The sequence below is a fragment of the Desmodus rotundus genome, chromosome 6, assembly GCF_022682495.2.
Source record: "Desmodus rotundus isolate HL8 chromosome 6, HLdesRot8A.1, whole genome shotgun sequence".
Classification (NCBI taxonomy): Eukaryota; Metazoa; Chordata; class Mammalia; order Chiroptera; family Phyllostomidae; genus Desmodus; species Desmodus rotundus.
In genome coordinates this window covers 50629596-50644999 of record NC_071392.1, presented here as the reverse complement: position 1 = coordinate 50644999, position 15404 = coordinate 50629596, and the positions used below count along the sequence as shown (strand labels likewise).

Below are 15404 nucleotides of genomic sequence, written 5' to 3'. Positions count from 1 at the left end.
CATGGAACCTATGCCAAGAAGTAGTCAAATGATTCATTAAAACTTAAAAGTTCTACAGCACACAGACATACTGCAAGAAGTCAGCTGTAATATGTTTAAAGTTGGTCATGCCAAATCTTTGTCTCAATTATTTAGGGATTGGAGTGGGAGATAGAGGCATAAGAAATTTCATAATGTTCTCAATTTCATATCACCAAAATTCACTCCAGAAATGCACCAAAGTGCAGGTCACCAGCTGTGTCTCAGAGCACTTATTTCATCATTAACTCTTTAACATCTTTGAGGATTATAAACTTTTTAATATTTACAAGTCAAAGAAGGTAGAAATGGCATTATATTGTTGTTTAACTTGCATATATTTGATTACTACTAAAGTTGGACATTCAAAATTGCTTATTTACCATTTTCTTTCTTTGTGAATTGTCTATTTGTGTCTTTTGCTTATTTTCTAATGAACTGTAAATATTAATTGATTAATAGAATGTCATATTATGTAGGAAGTACAATGTAAAATGTTTTCCTTTAGTTATCAATTGTCTTTTAATCTCCTTTATGATATTATATATGTGATGGTATAATATTACATAATGTAATATTCTATATCTATTACATTTTATATTACTACATTGTATATATGATATTATTCATATATTTTTAAGTATACAACTTTTTATACTAAATTGTTTCTCTTGTGTGGTTTTTTTCAATGCTTTTTTATTTTTTGCTTAAATTTTTAAATCCAAGATCAGGATATGTTTTTATGTATTTTATTTTAGTAGGCTTAAAAAAATTCTATAGTGGTTTTATACTGATATATATATATATATATATATATATATATATATATATATATATATATATCTTTAATGCACTACAACTTATTTCCATGCATGGTATGGGAAAAACTACAAGTAGATTTTGTTTCTGAAAGAAATGGATAGGAAGTAGTTGTCAATATGGTAGTGCAGGTAAGTAGGGTATTCGAATTCTCCCACAGCCACATCAAAATTACAACTAAACTACAGAACAACCATCAATCAGACCCACCTGAAATCTGGCTGAAAAGAAGTCCTACACTTAAGGATTGAAAGAAGAACCCACACTGAGACTGGTAGGAAAGGCAGAGATGCAGGACAGTCTGGTCACACCCCTATGTGTGGCAGAGAAGAATCTAGAGGGATATCTAGGCTGAAAAAGTCCCTTCTGAGGAGTCACATCAGGCACCCCATCCCAAGGTTCCAGTGCCAGGAAAAGAAAAAGTCCTCATAAGTTCTGTTTGTAAAACCCAGTGGTAGTTGTGGCTAAGTAAGAAGGAAGGCTTCTGGAGTCCCAGGCTTTCCTCCTAAAGGGCTCACACACACTTACGTCTACTCACTCTGAGCTCTAGCAATGGGGCAGCAGCTCAAAAGGTATGAGGGACAGAGAGGGAAGAGCTGAATTGTCTGGTTTGAGGGCAAGAGCTGGAGTGGTAGCTTTCTCCCAGACAGAAGTGATGGCAGAAGGCATCGTTCCTTTGCTGAGCCCTCCACAGAGCCAGCAGGCAGGCACCATTTCTGAGTCTCCAGTAATCTGTCTAATATTGTTTTAACCCCACCCTGGTGATTTCCCGAGACTCCATCTGACCCAATTTTCAGGGCCCATCCAAGCTATTTCTAGTGGCTTTTCTATACAAGCAGCTTCTCTTGGATCACGCTGTGTGAACTTTCCTAAAATCTCTCAAACGAGCAACAGCAGGCCTCAGCATAACCCATACTTCTTGTTAAGTGATCCCACGCCTAGCACTAGCAGGAACCAGCCTCAGTTCACAGTTTGGATTGTGCCAGGCACCTCTAAGCCCAGCACATTTAGAAGCCGTCTGTAGATCACTCTATAGCTCAGGCTGCTGGCCCCAGGCAGGGCTCAGGTGGTAAATGACCTTAGCCTGCACCTTCTGAGAGACCTCAGAGTCACTGCACCTGGTAGACAGCTTAAGAACACATCGAGGCACCACCTCCATGAGCGACATCTCAGGGGGCAGACTTGATGGGCACCAAGGCCTCACTGAAGTGAATCCTGCTCTGTGGGGTTGGCCTCTGCCTATCTTCCACAGTAGTCCCAGCTGGTTTTCACAACCAGTGGGCATGGAGGAACAATCTCTCCCATGTGCCAACAGTAATCCAGGCTCAACTACGATAGGAGGGTGCACACAGCCCAAAAGGGAGACACACCTGGAGTGCCAGCTCAGGTGATTGAGGATGCAGTGTCACTGGGCCTGCATGACACCTTCCACATTGGACCCCTGTACCAATACTAGAAATGTAACAGCTCTACCTAATACATAGAAACAAACCCAAGGAAGCAGTCAAAATGAGGGGACAAAGAAACAGGTCCCAAATGGAAGAAGAAAACAAAATTCCAGAAAAAGAACTAAATGGAATGGAGGCAAGAAAGCTAACAGATACAGACTTCGAAACAATGGTTATGAGGATGCTCAAAGAACTTAATGAGAACTTCAACAACATAGAAAGGACATGGAAGCAATAAAAAATAACCAGTCAGAAATGAAAGATAGACTAATTGAAATGAAGAACACATTACAGAAAACCAACAGTACAGTAGATGAGGCCAAAAATCAAATCAGTGATTTGGAAGATAAGAAAGAAGAAAACACCTTAGCAGAAGAGCAAAAGAAAAAGAACCCTCCCCCAAAATGAGGATACTATAAGGACCCTAGGACAACTTCAAGCATACCACCATTTGCATCATGTGGATATCAGAAGAAAAAGAGAGAGCACAAGAAATTGAAAATTTATTTGAAAAATAATGATGGGAAACTTTCCTAATCTGGTGAAGGAAATAGGTATATTAGGTGAACCCATACCAAATATGCCCATACCAAAATACATCATAATTAAAATGCAAAATGTTAAAGACAGAACAATCTTAAAAACAGCAAAATAAAAGAAAAGAAGAACAGTTAGTTATCTATAAGGGAGCTCCCATAGACTGTCAGCTGATTTCTCAATAGAAACTTTGCAGGCCAGAAGGGATTAGCAAGAAATATTCAAAGTGATGAAAAGCAAGGACCTACAACCAAAATTACCCAGCAAATCTATCCTTTAGAATTGAGGCACAGATAAAAAGCTTCCCAGACAAGAAAAAGCTAATGGAGTTCATCACCACCAAATCAATATGATAAGAATGTTAAAGGGTCTTCTTTAAGAAGAAAAGTAAAAGATTAAAAATGTGAATAGTAAAATGATAATACATACATATCTATTAACAATTACTGTAAATGCAAATGGATCAAATGTTCCAACCAAAAGATATATGAAGGCTGAAGGGATAAGAAAGCAAGACTCTTATACAAGCTGTCTACAAGAGACTCCAGTTCAAAAAGACACAAAGTGAAAGCAAAAGGATGGAAAAAGATATTTTATGAAAATGGAAACAAACAAACAAAAAGTTGAGGTAGCAATACTTATACCAGACAAAACAGACTTTAAAATAAAGGTTAGTGATGCTGATCATCCTTTCATATGTCTCTGGGCCCTCTGTATGTCTCCTTGGAGAAGTGTTTATTCAGGTCCTTCGCCCATTTTTTAATTGGGTTGTTTGTCTTCCTGGAGTGGAGTCATGTGAGTTCTTTGTATATTTTGGAGATCAAACCCTTGTCTGAGGTATCATTGGCAAATATATTTTCCCATATGGTTGGTTCCCTTTTCATTTTGCTGACACTTTCTTTAGCCATACAGAAGCTTTTATTTTTTTAATGAAGTCCCATTCATTTATTCTTTCCTTTATATCCCTTGCTCTAGGGGACATATCAGTGAAAATATTGCTGCATGGAATATCTGAGATTTTCCTGCCTATGTAGTCCTGCAGGACTTTTTTGGTGTTGTGACTTATACAATGAGATACTACTTCAAACCAATCAGAATGGCCATCATAAACAAATCAACAAACAAGTGCTGGCAAGGTTGTGGAGAAAAGGGAACCCTAGTACATTGTTGGTGGGTATACAGACTGGTGCAGCCACTGTGGAAAATAGTATGGAATTTCCTCAAAAAACTAAAAATGAAACCTCCTTTTGACCCAGCAATTCCACTGCTGGGATTATGCCCTAAGAATCCTGAAACACCAATTTAAAAGAACCTGTGCACCCCAATGTTCATAGCAGCACAATTTACAATAGCCAAGTACTGGAAGCAACCTAAGTGCCCTTGGTAAATAAGTGGATCAAAAAACTATGGCACATGTGCACAATGGAATACTACATAGCAGGAAGAAAGAAGGAGTTCATGTCCTTTGTGACAGCGTGGATGGATCTGGAGAGCATTATGCTAAGTGAAATAAGCCAGGCGGTGGAAGACAAATGCCATATGATCTCACATATAAGATCATATGTGGTCTTAGGTGGTGGAACATAATTAACAAAACAAACAAGCAAGCAAAACCAGATACATTGAAATAAAGAACAAACTGACAGTAACCAGAGGGGAGAAGGGAGGGAGAAAACAGGGGAAAAAAAGGGGAAGGGTCATGAAGAAACATGTATAAAGGACACATGGACAAAACCAAAGAGGGGTAGGATTGAGGGTGGGATGTGGTGATAGATGGGGTGGAGAAGAATGGTGGGGGAAAATGGAGACAACTGTACTTGAACAACAATAAAAAAAATTTAGAAAAATAAACGTGATAACAAGAAAGACCCAGAAATTCTACTTCCCAAATTTCCAAAATGCTAAACCTAAAAGTTATATACATCCATATGTTCATTGCAGCATTACTTACAATAGCCAAGATATGGCATCGACCCAAATGTCCACCAGTAGATGAATGGATAAAGAGAAGTAGTGCATATATACAATGGAGTATGCCTCAGCCATGAAAAAATGTGAAATCTTGCCATCTGCAACAACACAGATGGATCTAGAAGGTATTGTGCTAAGTGAAATAAGTCAAAGAGAGGAATACAAATGCCATACTATTTCACTTGTATGTGGGATCTAAAAAACAAAATAAACAAACAAGAAGAACAGAACAAATTCATAGATACAAAAAAACATTTTAACAGTTGCCAGATTGGAGGTGGCTTGGGGGGATGAGTGAGAAAGGTGAAGGGATTTAGAAGTACAATTGGTAGTTACAGAATAGTCATGGGGATATAAAGTACAGCAGAGGGAATATAGTCTATATATTGTAATAACCATGTATGGTGTCAGATGGGCTTATTAGGGTGATCACATAGCAAATTATATCATGTCTAATCACTATGTTGTACACCTGAAACTAATATAATATTGCAGGTCAATTGTAATTAAAAATAAAAAATATTTAAAGTAAAAAAATAAATGGATAATTTTTCCAAGAGTTTTTTGGTAAGAAAACCCATCCCTTATATGGCCTTATAATACTTTATACTTATAATACTTTATAAGGCCATATAACAAAATGTTAAATTTTGTTATATGTTATATAACAAAATGTTAAATTTGTGTGTCTGTTACAAGACTATGTACCCAGTGAATTATCTGTGACCTGTAGATTCTGTCCAACTTGTAACACTTCAGTCTAGAACTAACATTTCATAGGTAGAGTCCAGAACTGAGCGTTCTTTTCTTCTCTCATCCCTCTTCCTTATTTTTCCAGATAAACTCTAAATTATTTTGTCAAATTGCAAAGTAAACCCTTTGGGGATTGAAATTAGACTTTTAACCCTTATATTAAGTGGTAAAAATTGTTCTGTATAGGCTACTTAGTATGTAGATTCAAAAATTGATTAAAATCATGGTATACTGATGTATATTTATAAAGTTTCCATTTATTTGTTTTCTTAGAATATAGACTTCACGAATTTCTTGTGAGGGTCTTTGGTTTTCTGATGATAGCATGAATAGAATTTTTGTTTTCATTCTATTTCTGCTTATGTCTGGCATTTTGAAAAGTATTGAATTGTCAAATATTTGTCATTAAAATTTCTTCTTTCTAAACAGATGTTCAACTGAGCAACAATAGGCCAGTCTCCATACTGGGCAGACAGGTTCATGTTCACAGGTGGTGTGGGCAGGGGAAGCCGCACCTCCACTCAGAAGCTGTGCTTTCCTTACCACATTTGTCTCTCCACAGTCCTCATTTTATGTGACGAGTTAGTGGAAGGGCCATGTTTTAGTCTATTTGGACTGCTGTAACAAAATACCGCAGATTGGGTGGCTTATAAACAACAGAAATTTATTTCTTTCAGTTCTGGAGGCTGGGAATTCTGAGACCAGGTGCCAGCAGATTTGGTATTCAGTGAGAACTTTCTACCTGGGTCACAGACAATAGCTATCTTCTCACTGTAAACTCACATGGTGGAAGAGGCAAGGGAGCTTTCTCTAGCCAGTTTTATGGGGCACTAACCCCATTCATGAGGACTGTGCTTTCATGACCTCATCACTTCCTAAAGACCCTACTTCCTAATACATACAGCATATGGATTTGATGGGGGGAGGTGCACACAAACATTCAGTCTGTAGCAGGCCAATTCTTCATTATTAAAAGAAGAAGGTGACTGGCTTCAACTGCTGGTAACTCTCTAAAGCAGGGGTGTCAAACTCATTTTCACCAGGGGTCACATCAGCCTCACGGTTGCCTTCAAAGGGACAAAATAATTTTAGGACTCTATAAATGTAACTACTCCTTAACTGTTAAGGAGTTAAAATTACATTCAGCCCTTTGAAGGCACCTCGAGGCTGATGTGGCCCCTGGTGAAAATGAGTTCGACACCCCTGCTCTAAATGTCATCATCAGCTTTGAGCATAAGCATAATTCCATGAATTTAGGAAAAATTCGAATTGATATTTTATTACACAGTATTACAGACAGACACAGTCACACATATACGATGAAAGTCTGTCCAGAAAAACTCCAGCCATTGTTAATATAATGAGAATGATTTGTGCAACATCGATGTAACCTGGAAGCCAAGGAGAGTGGACTGCACATACAGGAACAATGATGACTTCACTGTACTAGTCAGTGGGGGTGGTAGACGTTGTTGAGTGAGCATGTGTCCTTTCTAGCCATAGCATTCAAAATGACTGAATGGATAGAGCAATAAATCTGCATCAAATTTTGCATTAAGCTTGAACATACACCACCCCCCCTCCAGAAACTATTCAGATGATTCAGAAGGCTGCAGCTATGGACAACTAGTGATTGGCAGCTTCATCATGACAACGTGCCTGTTCGTGCATCACATCTCATGCAGAGTTTTTTTTGGCAAAACATCAAATCACCCAGGTGACTCAGGTCCACAACAGCTCAGATTTTGTGCCTTGTGACTTCTGGCTTTTCCCAAAACTAAAATCACCTTTGAAAGGAAAGAGATTTCAGACCATTGATGAAATTCAGGAAAATATGATGGGGCAGCTGATGGTGATTGGGAGAATTGTGTGAGGTACCAAGGTGCTTAGTTTGAAGGAACTGAGGCATCATTGTCTATGTACAATGTTTGTTGTATCTTGAATCTTCTTCAGTAAATGTCTCTATTTTTCATAGTACATGGATGAGTACTTTCTGGACAGACTTCAATGTATATTATCCATAAAATGTTCTCCAAAGTTCGAATCGTTGACACACACACACAACTAGATACTACACTGAGGGAAGATTTTTTTCCTGTTCATTATCTACATCTCTAAATCTGAGGTAAATTTAATCATGACTTACACTTGACTGGGATTTCCTTGACTCCTTCTTCCTCCTCACTTTCCACACCTAATCCATCAACACGTCTCACTGACTCCCAAACATATCCTGACCCTCCCCCTTCTTCCCAGTCACTGCTACCAGCCTCATGTAAGCTGCCTTCCTCTCTCTCTCTGGGTGACTAAAATAGCCTCCACTGTTCTTGCTTTCTCTCTCACCCCCTACCATCTACTTTCACACCGCAGACAGAGCATCTTTTTAAAATACGTCTTTTTATTTTCATCATAAAATTTTCATAATCAAATTTTTAAATTTTCATCATCTCCCCATTGTCTTTAGAATAAAGTCAGACTCCTTGCTCTGCTCTACTGTCATCCAAGATCCGGCCCTTGTCTGTTCCTTCATCCACATCTGGAATCACTCTCTTTGAAGGTCTTGACGACAAAGCTCCTTCTACTTGGACCTGTATGTTTCCTCAAACAAGATGAACTCATTGTAAACTGATTCTGGATCTTTTCATGACTAGCTGCTTTTTGATGTTGAGATCTCTAGTTAAAAGGCACCTCCTCAGAGAGGCATTCCCTGACCATCATCTACAGTAACTATTTATTGACTTTGTGTATTATTCTCTTTTCATTCTCTGTTTAGTTCTTGTCACTCTCTAGATTTTTTAATGGTCTCTCTGTTGCCACCCCCCAACACACATACACCAGAATGGAAGTTCCCTGAAGTCAGGACCTTGCCCAACCAGTCCTCTGTGGTATTCCAGTACCTCAGAGAGTCTCCCTCCCAGGAGGGTCTCAGTAAAGCTGAATGAATGGATAGGCTCCTGATCTTTTCGACAGGTGATGGCTCTTCTTCAGCCTGAAAACTGCAGCCCCCAGAACCTTACCTGTCCTATTTCATCCTTGGCTGCTGCTAGAAATAGTATACTTGGAATTGACTCAGTAAAGTGATGCTATTTAGGAGTGAAAATAGAGGATGAATGGATGGCTTCAGTTGTCCTAAAATTTTCTCTCCCAGTAGGGAAGATACATGCTGGTTTTCTGACTGATCAGGCCAGACCTTTGGCAGAAGTGGTAACAGTGGGTGTAAACATTTTTCTGTTATTTTGGCTTGCTGTGGTGCTTTTTAAAACCTAGCCATGAAATGGTCATGGTCCCTGTTCAGCTAACCCCTCCGCTAGCGAGTTAGTGATGACTCCTGCACAAGTTGGCAAACTGCTGATGGATATTTCTTGTTTCCCGAACTATTGTGACTTTATATCTTTCTTTCCTTGTTTGCTTGTTTAAGTAGACATTTGACCATGAAACCTGGGAAAAGATAAGAAGGTGCCATGACAACCCAGAAGTCCACAGGTGCCACTTTCAATCAAACAAAGATGATTTTGACATAGTTTTATATTGAGACCATGTTCAAAATTGGCAGTAGAGAATTGTGTTTTAATGTATTCATTGTGTTTCTGCATTTAACAAATGTGACTCTTAAAAGTAATACACTAATAACATACACCTAGTAGGTAAAATAATAATTGAAGATTGTTACCAGCTATCTTCTTCAGTCAAAGGCATTTAATTTAAATTTCAGTCTTCTCACTTCTGATTTTGGGATAATTAATAATAATAATAATAACAACAACAACAACATCTAGCTCAAAGCAGGGGTGTCCAAACTTTTGGCATCTCTATGCCACACTGGAAGAAGATGAGTTGTCTTGGGCCACACATTAAATATATTGTGACATGTAATCACAAAAAACCTCATAATGTAAATTTACAGTTTTGTGTTGGGCTGTATTCACAGGCATTCTGGGCTGCATGCAGCCTGCGACCCGCAGATTGGGCACCCTGTGAGAGTAAATGAGATAATCAGCATAAAACTCTGAATAAGACCCTGACACAAAGCAAGGGTTTGTAATGTTCTCTAAGATTGAGATTGATACTATTTTTATTTGTTCTGTTCTTAAGGTGTTGTGTACAAAATGCCAAGAACCATAAGAGCCATATTTATTAAGAGAAAGTCATTGCTATTCTAAAAACTAAGCTTTTATTATTCCTGATGGTACCTGAGTGTGGCTAGGGATCGGTACACACTTTTGTCAATGGTGTAAAGCAATGGAGAACAGAATTACCTCAGAGGGAAGACCAACTAACAAGCCAAGGGGAGCCCAAAGAGGGTGCAGGCTTCAAGGGTCACCACAACTTTAATCCTTAGATTTCCACAGTCATAAAAGTTGGAATATGTTGGTCCAAGGAGGATTGGTCTGACTCTAACGGGAAAAACAGTAAAGGTAGGAAGTATCTAAAATTTGAGTGTCTATTCCTTGCAAAACCATCCCCTGCATACTTTGTAAATACTATTTCATTTAGGCATATCAAAACCATTTAAAGTGGGAAGTGGAGAGAACATAGGCTCATAGAAAGTTGCGATAACTTGTCTTAGTTAAGGGACCTAATCAGCATTTGAATCCAGATGTGTATATTTCAAACTCTGGTCCTTTCTATTACACTACGTAGCCTCTCTCAGAAACTGACATTTATTATTAAGCGACTTAACTTTGATACAAGACTAGTGTATAAGCTAGAACAACAATGTATTATTTTACAGTGGTGTTTTTTGTAAATATTCCAGTGAGTGGAATATTTAAATCTGCCATTTAGGCCATTCACCTATGACAAATTACTGAAAAGCTACATTTCTAATCAGAAAGGAGTCCACCTAGTCAGAAGGAATAATTCTTCCAGGCCATCGAGTCCATTGAGTTCTGCCTGACCCACAGGCCTTGCCAAGTCTTTGTCTTGATTTTGGGTTCTCTGCTTCATGCAGTTTGGCTATTGCTCTGACCAGCCAAGGTCAAGGGAAGGCAGCAGTGGGCATTAAAGCAAATATTTTCTTTCTGTGACCTTGTTCCTTTCCTCTGGTGCCAGCCGGTCTGCTCTGTGGGCCCTGTGCTAAACTGAGAGTTGTAAGATCTATTTGAGTTAGCATTTGTAGTAGAATGGACAAACCTAGTAATTTAGCCTTCTCTGGCCATGGCTACTTTGACCTTCTTCCACCTGGTCTAGCCTAGTTCAGTTCCAGCTACATAATGGTGATGGTTTATATGTCTCTGTCTTCTGAGCTTACTCAGTTATGAATCCTTGATAGAGGGAGGAAAGTGAAATCTGGGTACTCCTGGGTCTTGGCCAAAGTAACAACACATGACCTTTGTCTTAAAATTGTCCCCAACATCCTCTGTAAAATTCCATAATTTTCTCTCCTGGACACAGTTAAATTAACATTAACAAACCTTTGTCTTAGATTCCCTGTCCAAATTCCATGTAAATCAACCTCCTTCTGATAAAACAGTCTTCAGACAAAATAATAGTTTTTCTATGTCCTTTCATATGAATCCCATTCTGACAACAACTTAATTAGATGGCATTCCAATGGCAATCTTGTTTTATTAGGTCTTCATGATTTCACCATTTTTTCAGCTCTGAACAGGCAGACTTTCTCTTTCCATGGCTTAAATATCTAAATAGCTCATTTATCCCCGGCCAGCATGACTCAGTGTTGTCCCACAAGCCAAAAGGTCGCAGGTTTGATTCCCCATCAGTGCACATGCCTAGGTTATGGGTTCAGTCCCCAGTCGGGGCACACACAAAAGACAACCAATTGATGTTTTTCTCTTATATCTTTGTATCTCTACCTCTCTTTCTCCCATCTTACCCTCTCTCTAAAAAAAATTAAAATAAAAAATGAAATAAATAAATCATTTATCTATTCATTGTAGTGGTTCTAATCTTTCAATTACATAGCTTAACTTTATTTTCAAGTTTGGAGACAGCTAAGTTTAACCTATTTATGTCTGACTTACTGCTGAAATTTGTTACTAACACTCTCCTAGAGACACATTGATTCAGCTAAACAGAAAATTTATTAACAAACATTTTGAACAGACTGGTTATAGTAAAAGATTATAGAGGGCAAGAATCTGGGGAGAAATGTATACCCCCATTCCAGGAGCATCCACTGCAAATAGCATAATAAACTCTATGATTCTTGTATTATCGGAACTACCTGAACTATCTGAACAAAATTGTTTCCCTCTTTTCCTAACCCTTAACCTATGAAACACAAAGTTCTCATTACTGAATTGGGAAGGTAAGGGGTTTAGGTAAGATAGACTAATGAGTTTTCAAAATCACATGATGACCTATTATTATCCAAAGGCTATCTACATAATAGTGTAACTTCCATACAGAGTTAAATTGAAAACTGTCTTCCAAGGTTCAATTTCTACACACTTAAGCACACCAGAATGCTGAACTTTAGTTGTTCTGAATAGACAAAATAAAATCATTTTAAATTTGTTGAACCGAAAGAGCAGATACAGTATTCCCAAAACCAGTAGGCTCTCTTATTCAGGCTATTTTCTTGTCTCATTAAGTGACAACATCTTCTACCATGTGCATAGAGCTGCAGGCATGGGAATCATTCTGAATTTCTGGTAGAAGGAGCCAATAGTCTGTGGTTTAGGGAAGAACATTTGGTTTGGAAGTGCTCTGTATTAGGATAACTTTAAAGGGGAGATATCTGAACTGAAAATCTCTAAAGTGCTGCTACAGTTTGAACTGTTCTCATGTTAATTCATCAATAGACATCAGTAACTTTGGATTGAGAATTTATGATGGTAAATTAAATAGCATCTCCTCCTCTTCCTTCTGCTCTCCTTCCTTACCCTTCCTCCTCCTCCTCATATACTTATTCTCCAGTTGTCTTTGCTGTTTTGGACATAGATAGTTTGAGCTAGAATTTATAAGATTGCTATAATCATATTTGTTGATATTAGGCAGGACACATAAGGATATAAACAATATCCTTAATATCAAGCTCTCAGGCATATTAGAATCCATCTGAAATCTTTGCAGTGGTATTGGTTTCTTTTTATATAGTATGAGTTAAGGTGATAAGAACATGTGTAGAGTTCTTGATTTAGGGGGAAATTATGAATGCTGTTAAGTGAAAGGCGGTTTCACCAAAATACTTTATTAAAAACATACACTTTTTTGGACTTGAGACATTACTTGACTTATTCCCATGATGCTAGTGGGCACCATAGTTCATTATAATTTCCTAAGATCATGCAAGACAGACCAATATATGTGTTCACTTTATTATCCCCAAGCCCTTAGAGAGGTGAGAGCTACTAAGGAAAGGTCACTTTAGAATCAAAATTTTCTGCAAAAGCCAAGGGCCTTACTAAAAAGAGACTAAATTGCAACTGCCAATCACACACGCCCATCAAATAAGGTGATTACAAAATGTTTCAAAAAAAACACTTATCTTAGTCTTTAGCTCATCAAAAAGTTTTCATTTTATTTTTTACACAACTTTATGTTTCCTGTATGAAGAGTCTGCATTTTATAATGGAATTTAGTGAGAAACTTGGCTTGGCTAAGATGTACTTGTTTATAAGACAGGACAGATGTACCGATACTCCATAGCAAATGTGCCATTTCTGCCACTAGAAGTGAAACAAAACAAAGAGATCCTAAATTTTATATATATATATATACATCTATATATATACACACACACACATATAATCTGCATATGTCTTAGCCCCAAACTACACTGTTAATGAAATAGGTTTCTCCATACCTGTATTTAGTTAACTGGGAACTTTCCAATAGTTTAAACTGATGGGAAACCAATACCAGTGTTTTTCCAACCTTTCTACAGGCTGATAAAACTAATCAACCTATTCTACCTTTCAATATGAAAAAGATATTGTAAATATATGTTAAGTTCTGCTCTAATTAAAAACAATATAAATTTTAAAATTGGTATATCATAAAAGTAAGCATCATTCTCCCTGAATAAAATAAACAACAAATTATAAGCCCAATATTTTTCTACACATGTAACTGAGCCAATAATCCTTCTTTAAGACAAATAAATATACATTTCAGTTATTATTCTAGCATAGTTCTTCAAATACAATATTATTGATGCTAGAATATCCATATACAAAGTTAAGATTGTTTTTAAAGAGATGTTTATTTACAAGGCCTTTAAATCTCATAAATTTATTCACAAGACTGGCTGAGGAGGCTCACTCCTCCAACTGAAGTCATTTTCACTCAACAAGAAGGGCAAGGACATTGTTCCTGCATTTGAGGAGCCTTCCATAGAGAAAGACAAGAGCTACATACTTGGAAAAACTGAAAAATACCCTCATATATTATAGGTGAGTACACAGAAAAACTGATTTAAAATAACAGCAGGAGCATTGAAAGGGTAGACTTTGTAAAGAAAATCCAGTAAGAAGTGGGTGTTGAGTTTTCACATGGTATGGAATTTAGCTTGGTAAGAAATTAAGTGTACTTCATGGGAAATTTCCTCAGAGACCTAAACATTTTGGCTTTTAAAAAATATTTAAATAATTTTAAAGTGTGAACACAATGTTAGGAAAAGTAGCATTATCTCAATTAGCAAAGTGTCATCTAAGAAACTCACCCTGATAATAGAGCAACTGGAGGCAGAACGGCCAGGCCCCTTTGACTCTACAGGGGTCAGTGTAAGAGAGGGAAGAACGACTCCGTCCCAGGGCTGGGCCTGTAGAGTTGAAGGCAGAGGATAGCAAACACCTCAGCATTTTCATGGATGCTGGCAATTTGCCTTGGGAGAGATGGAAGTAAGTTGTTTCATTTTTTGTAGCATAAAAGCTCAGAGACACACAGGGTAGGTTACCCACTCCTAGATCAGGCCCATTGTCAGGAACACTGTTTCTGCAGGTGAGACACAGAATGCTCCTCTTTATTAATGGGATAAGTCCCTGCCCTATTTAAGAGCTCTTCTATTTCTAAGGACAGTGGCCACTAGAGACTTTTACATAAGATTGGTGACTAAGGAAACCCTCCTGCCACCCAGAGGTGACACAGGCCTCACTTCTCACGCTCTGTAGCAATTGGGAAAGAGGGCAGTGCCAAGCGCTGAGCCTGGAAAAGGAGTCAGGAACCTGATGGAAAGGGCTAAGGAGACTCCAGTTTATTTTGAGACAGTGGAGAACCACGGAAACAGGGCACCATCAAGTGGGTATAGAGGTCCCACTGGATGTAAAATCCTTCTAGAAGAGGAACTTTTTAATCATTTCTGTGAAATAGCTTAACTGCTAAAAACAGGCCAACTGAAAAATGAAAGGTCACACACTTTCTATGTTCCTGAAAAAATCAAAGGAGTTCCTTTCCTCTGTCCTTTGAGTAGGAGTGTGGATGGGGTGGGCACAGCAAAGATCCACAGCTAAGGGAGATGTCTATTCTGGAGAGCAGCAGATCCATCCTGCAGGTGGAGAGATAAGAAGTAGGGCAAACATTGTCAAAGGCTTTGTCAGACTGGCCCACCTTGAAGGCCATTGTGAAAGTCCCCCATTTATGCATTCTTCATCTGAGCTTCACTCTGCTCTGTGAGTCTAAGAACCAGCATGGGCACCAAAGATAACAAGGGTTGCTATTGGCTTATGACTGACTGAGCAGAGGATGTCTTCTAGAAGAAAAGACCAGGGAAAGGACAGAGGGCATTAAAGTCTTGCAAATCCAGGGATGCTAATAGCCTGGACCTGAATGGTAGCTGAGGGGATGGAGAAGAGGCAGCAGCTCTAAGAACTATTTTGATAGGACTCAGGACACTGATTGTGAGAACGAAAGGAGAAAAATGGGTCAAGAGTGACTCTAATGCTTCTGACCCAG

At 38.2% G+C, this 15404-nt stretch overlaps 1 protein-coding gene across 3 annotated transcripts in view; it reads right to left on the bottom strand.

Annotated features, from left to right (window-relative positions):
* Nucleotides 1-13007: 13007 nt before the first annotated feature.
* EPDR1 (ependymin related 1) overlaps nt 13008-15404 on the bottom strand; it is a 33110-nt gene continuing 30713 nt past the window's right edge. Inside the window, exons 4-5 of one of the 3 annotated variants that reach the window (XR_006655131.3) lie at nt 14176-14337; nt 13008-13180 (exon numbers count right to left, since the gene is read on the bottom strand). Coding sequence is in view for 1 of the 3 variants with exons in the window: in XM_045193375.3 (XP_045049310.2) it covers nt 14232-14337 (106 nt within the window). In the remaining 2 variants the exon portion in view is untranslated. Of the gene's footprint in view, nt 13181-13262; nt 14338-15404 lie in introns of those variants that run through there. The other 2 variants (XR_006655133.3, XM_045193375.3) reach the window with 2 other exon arrangements.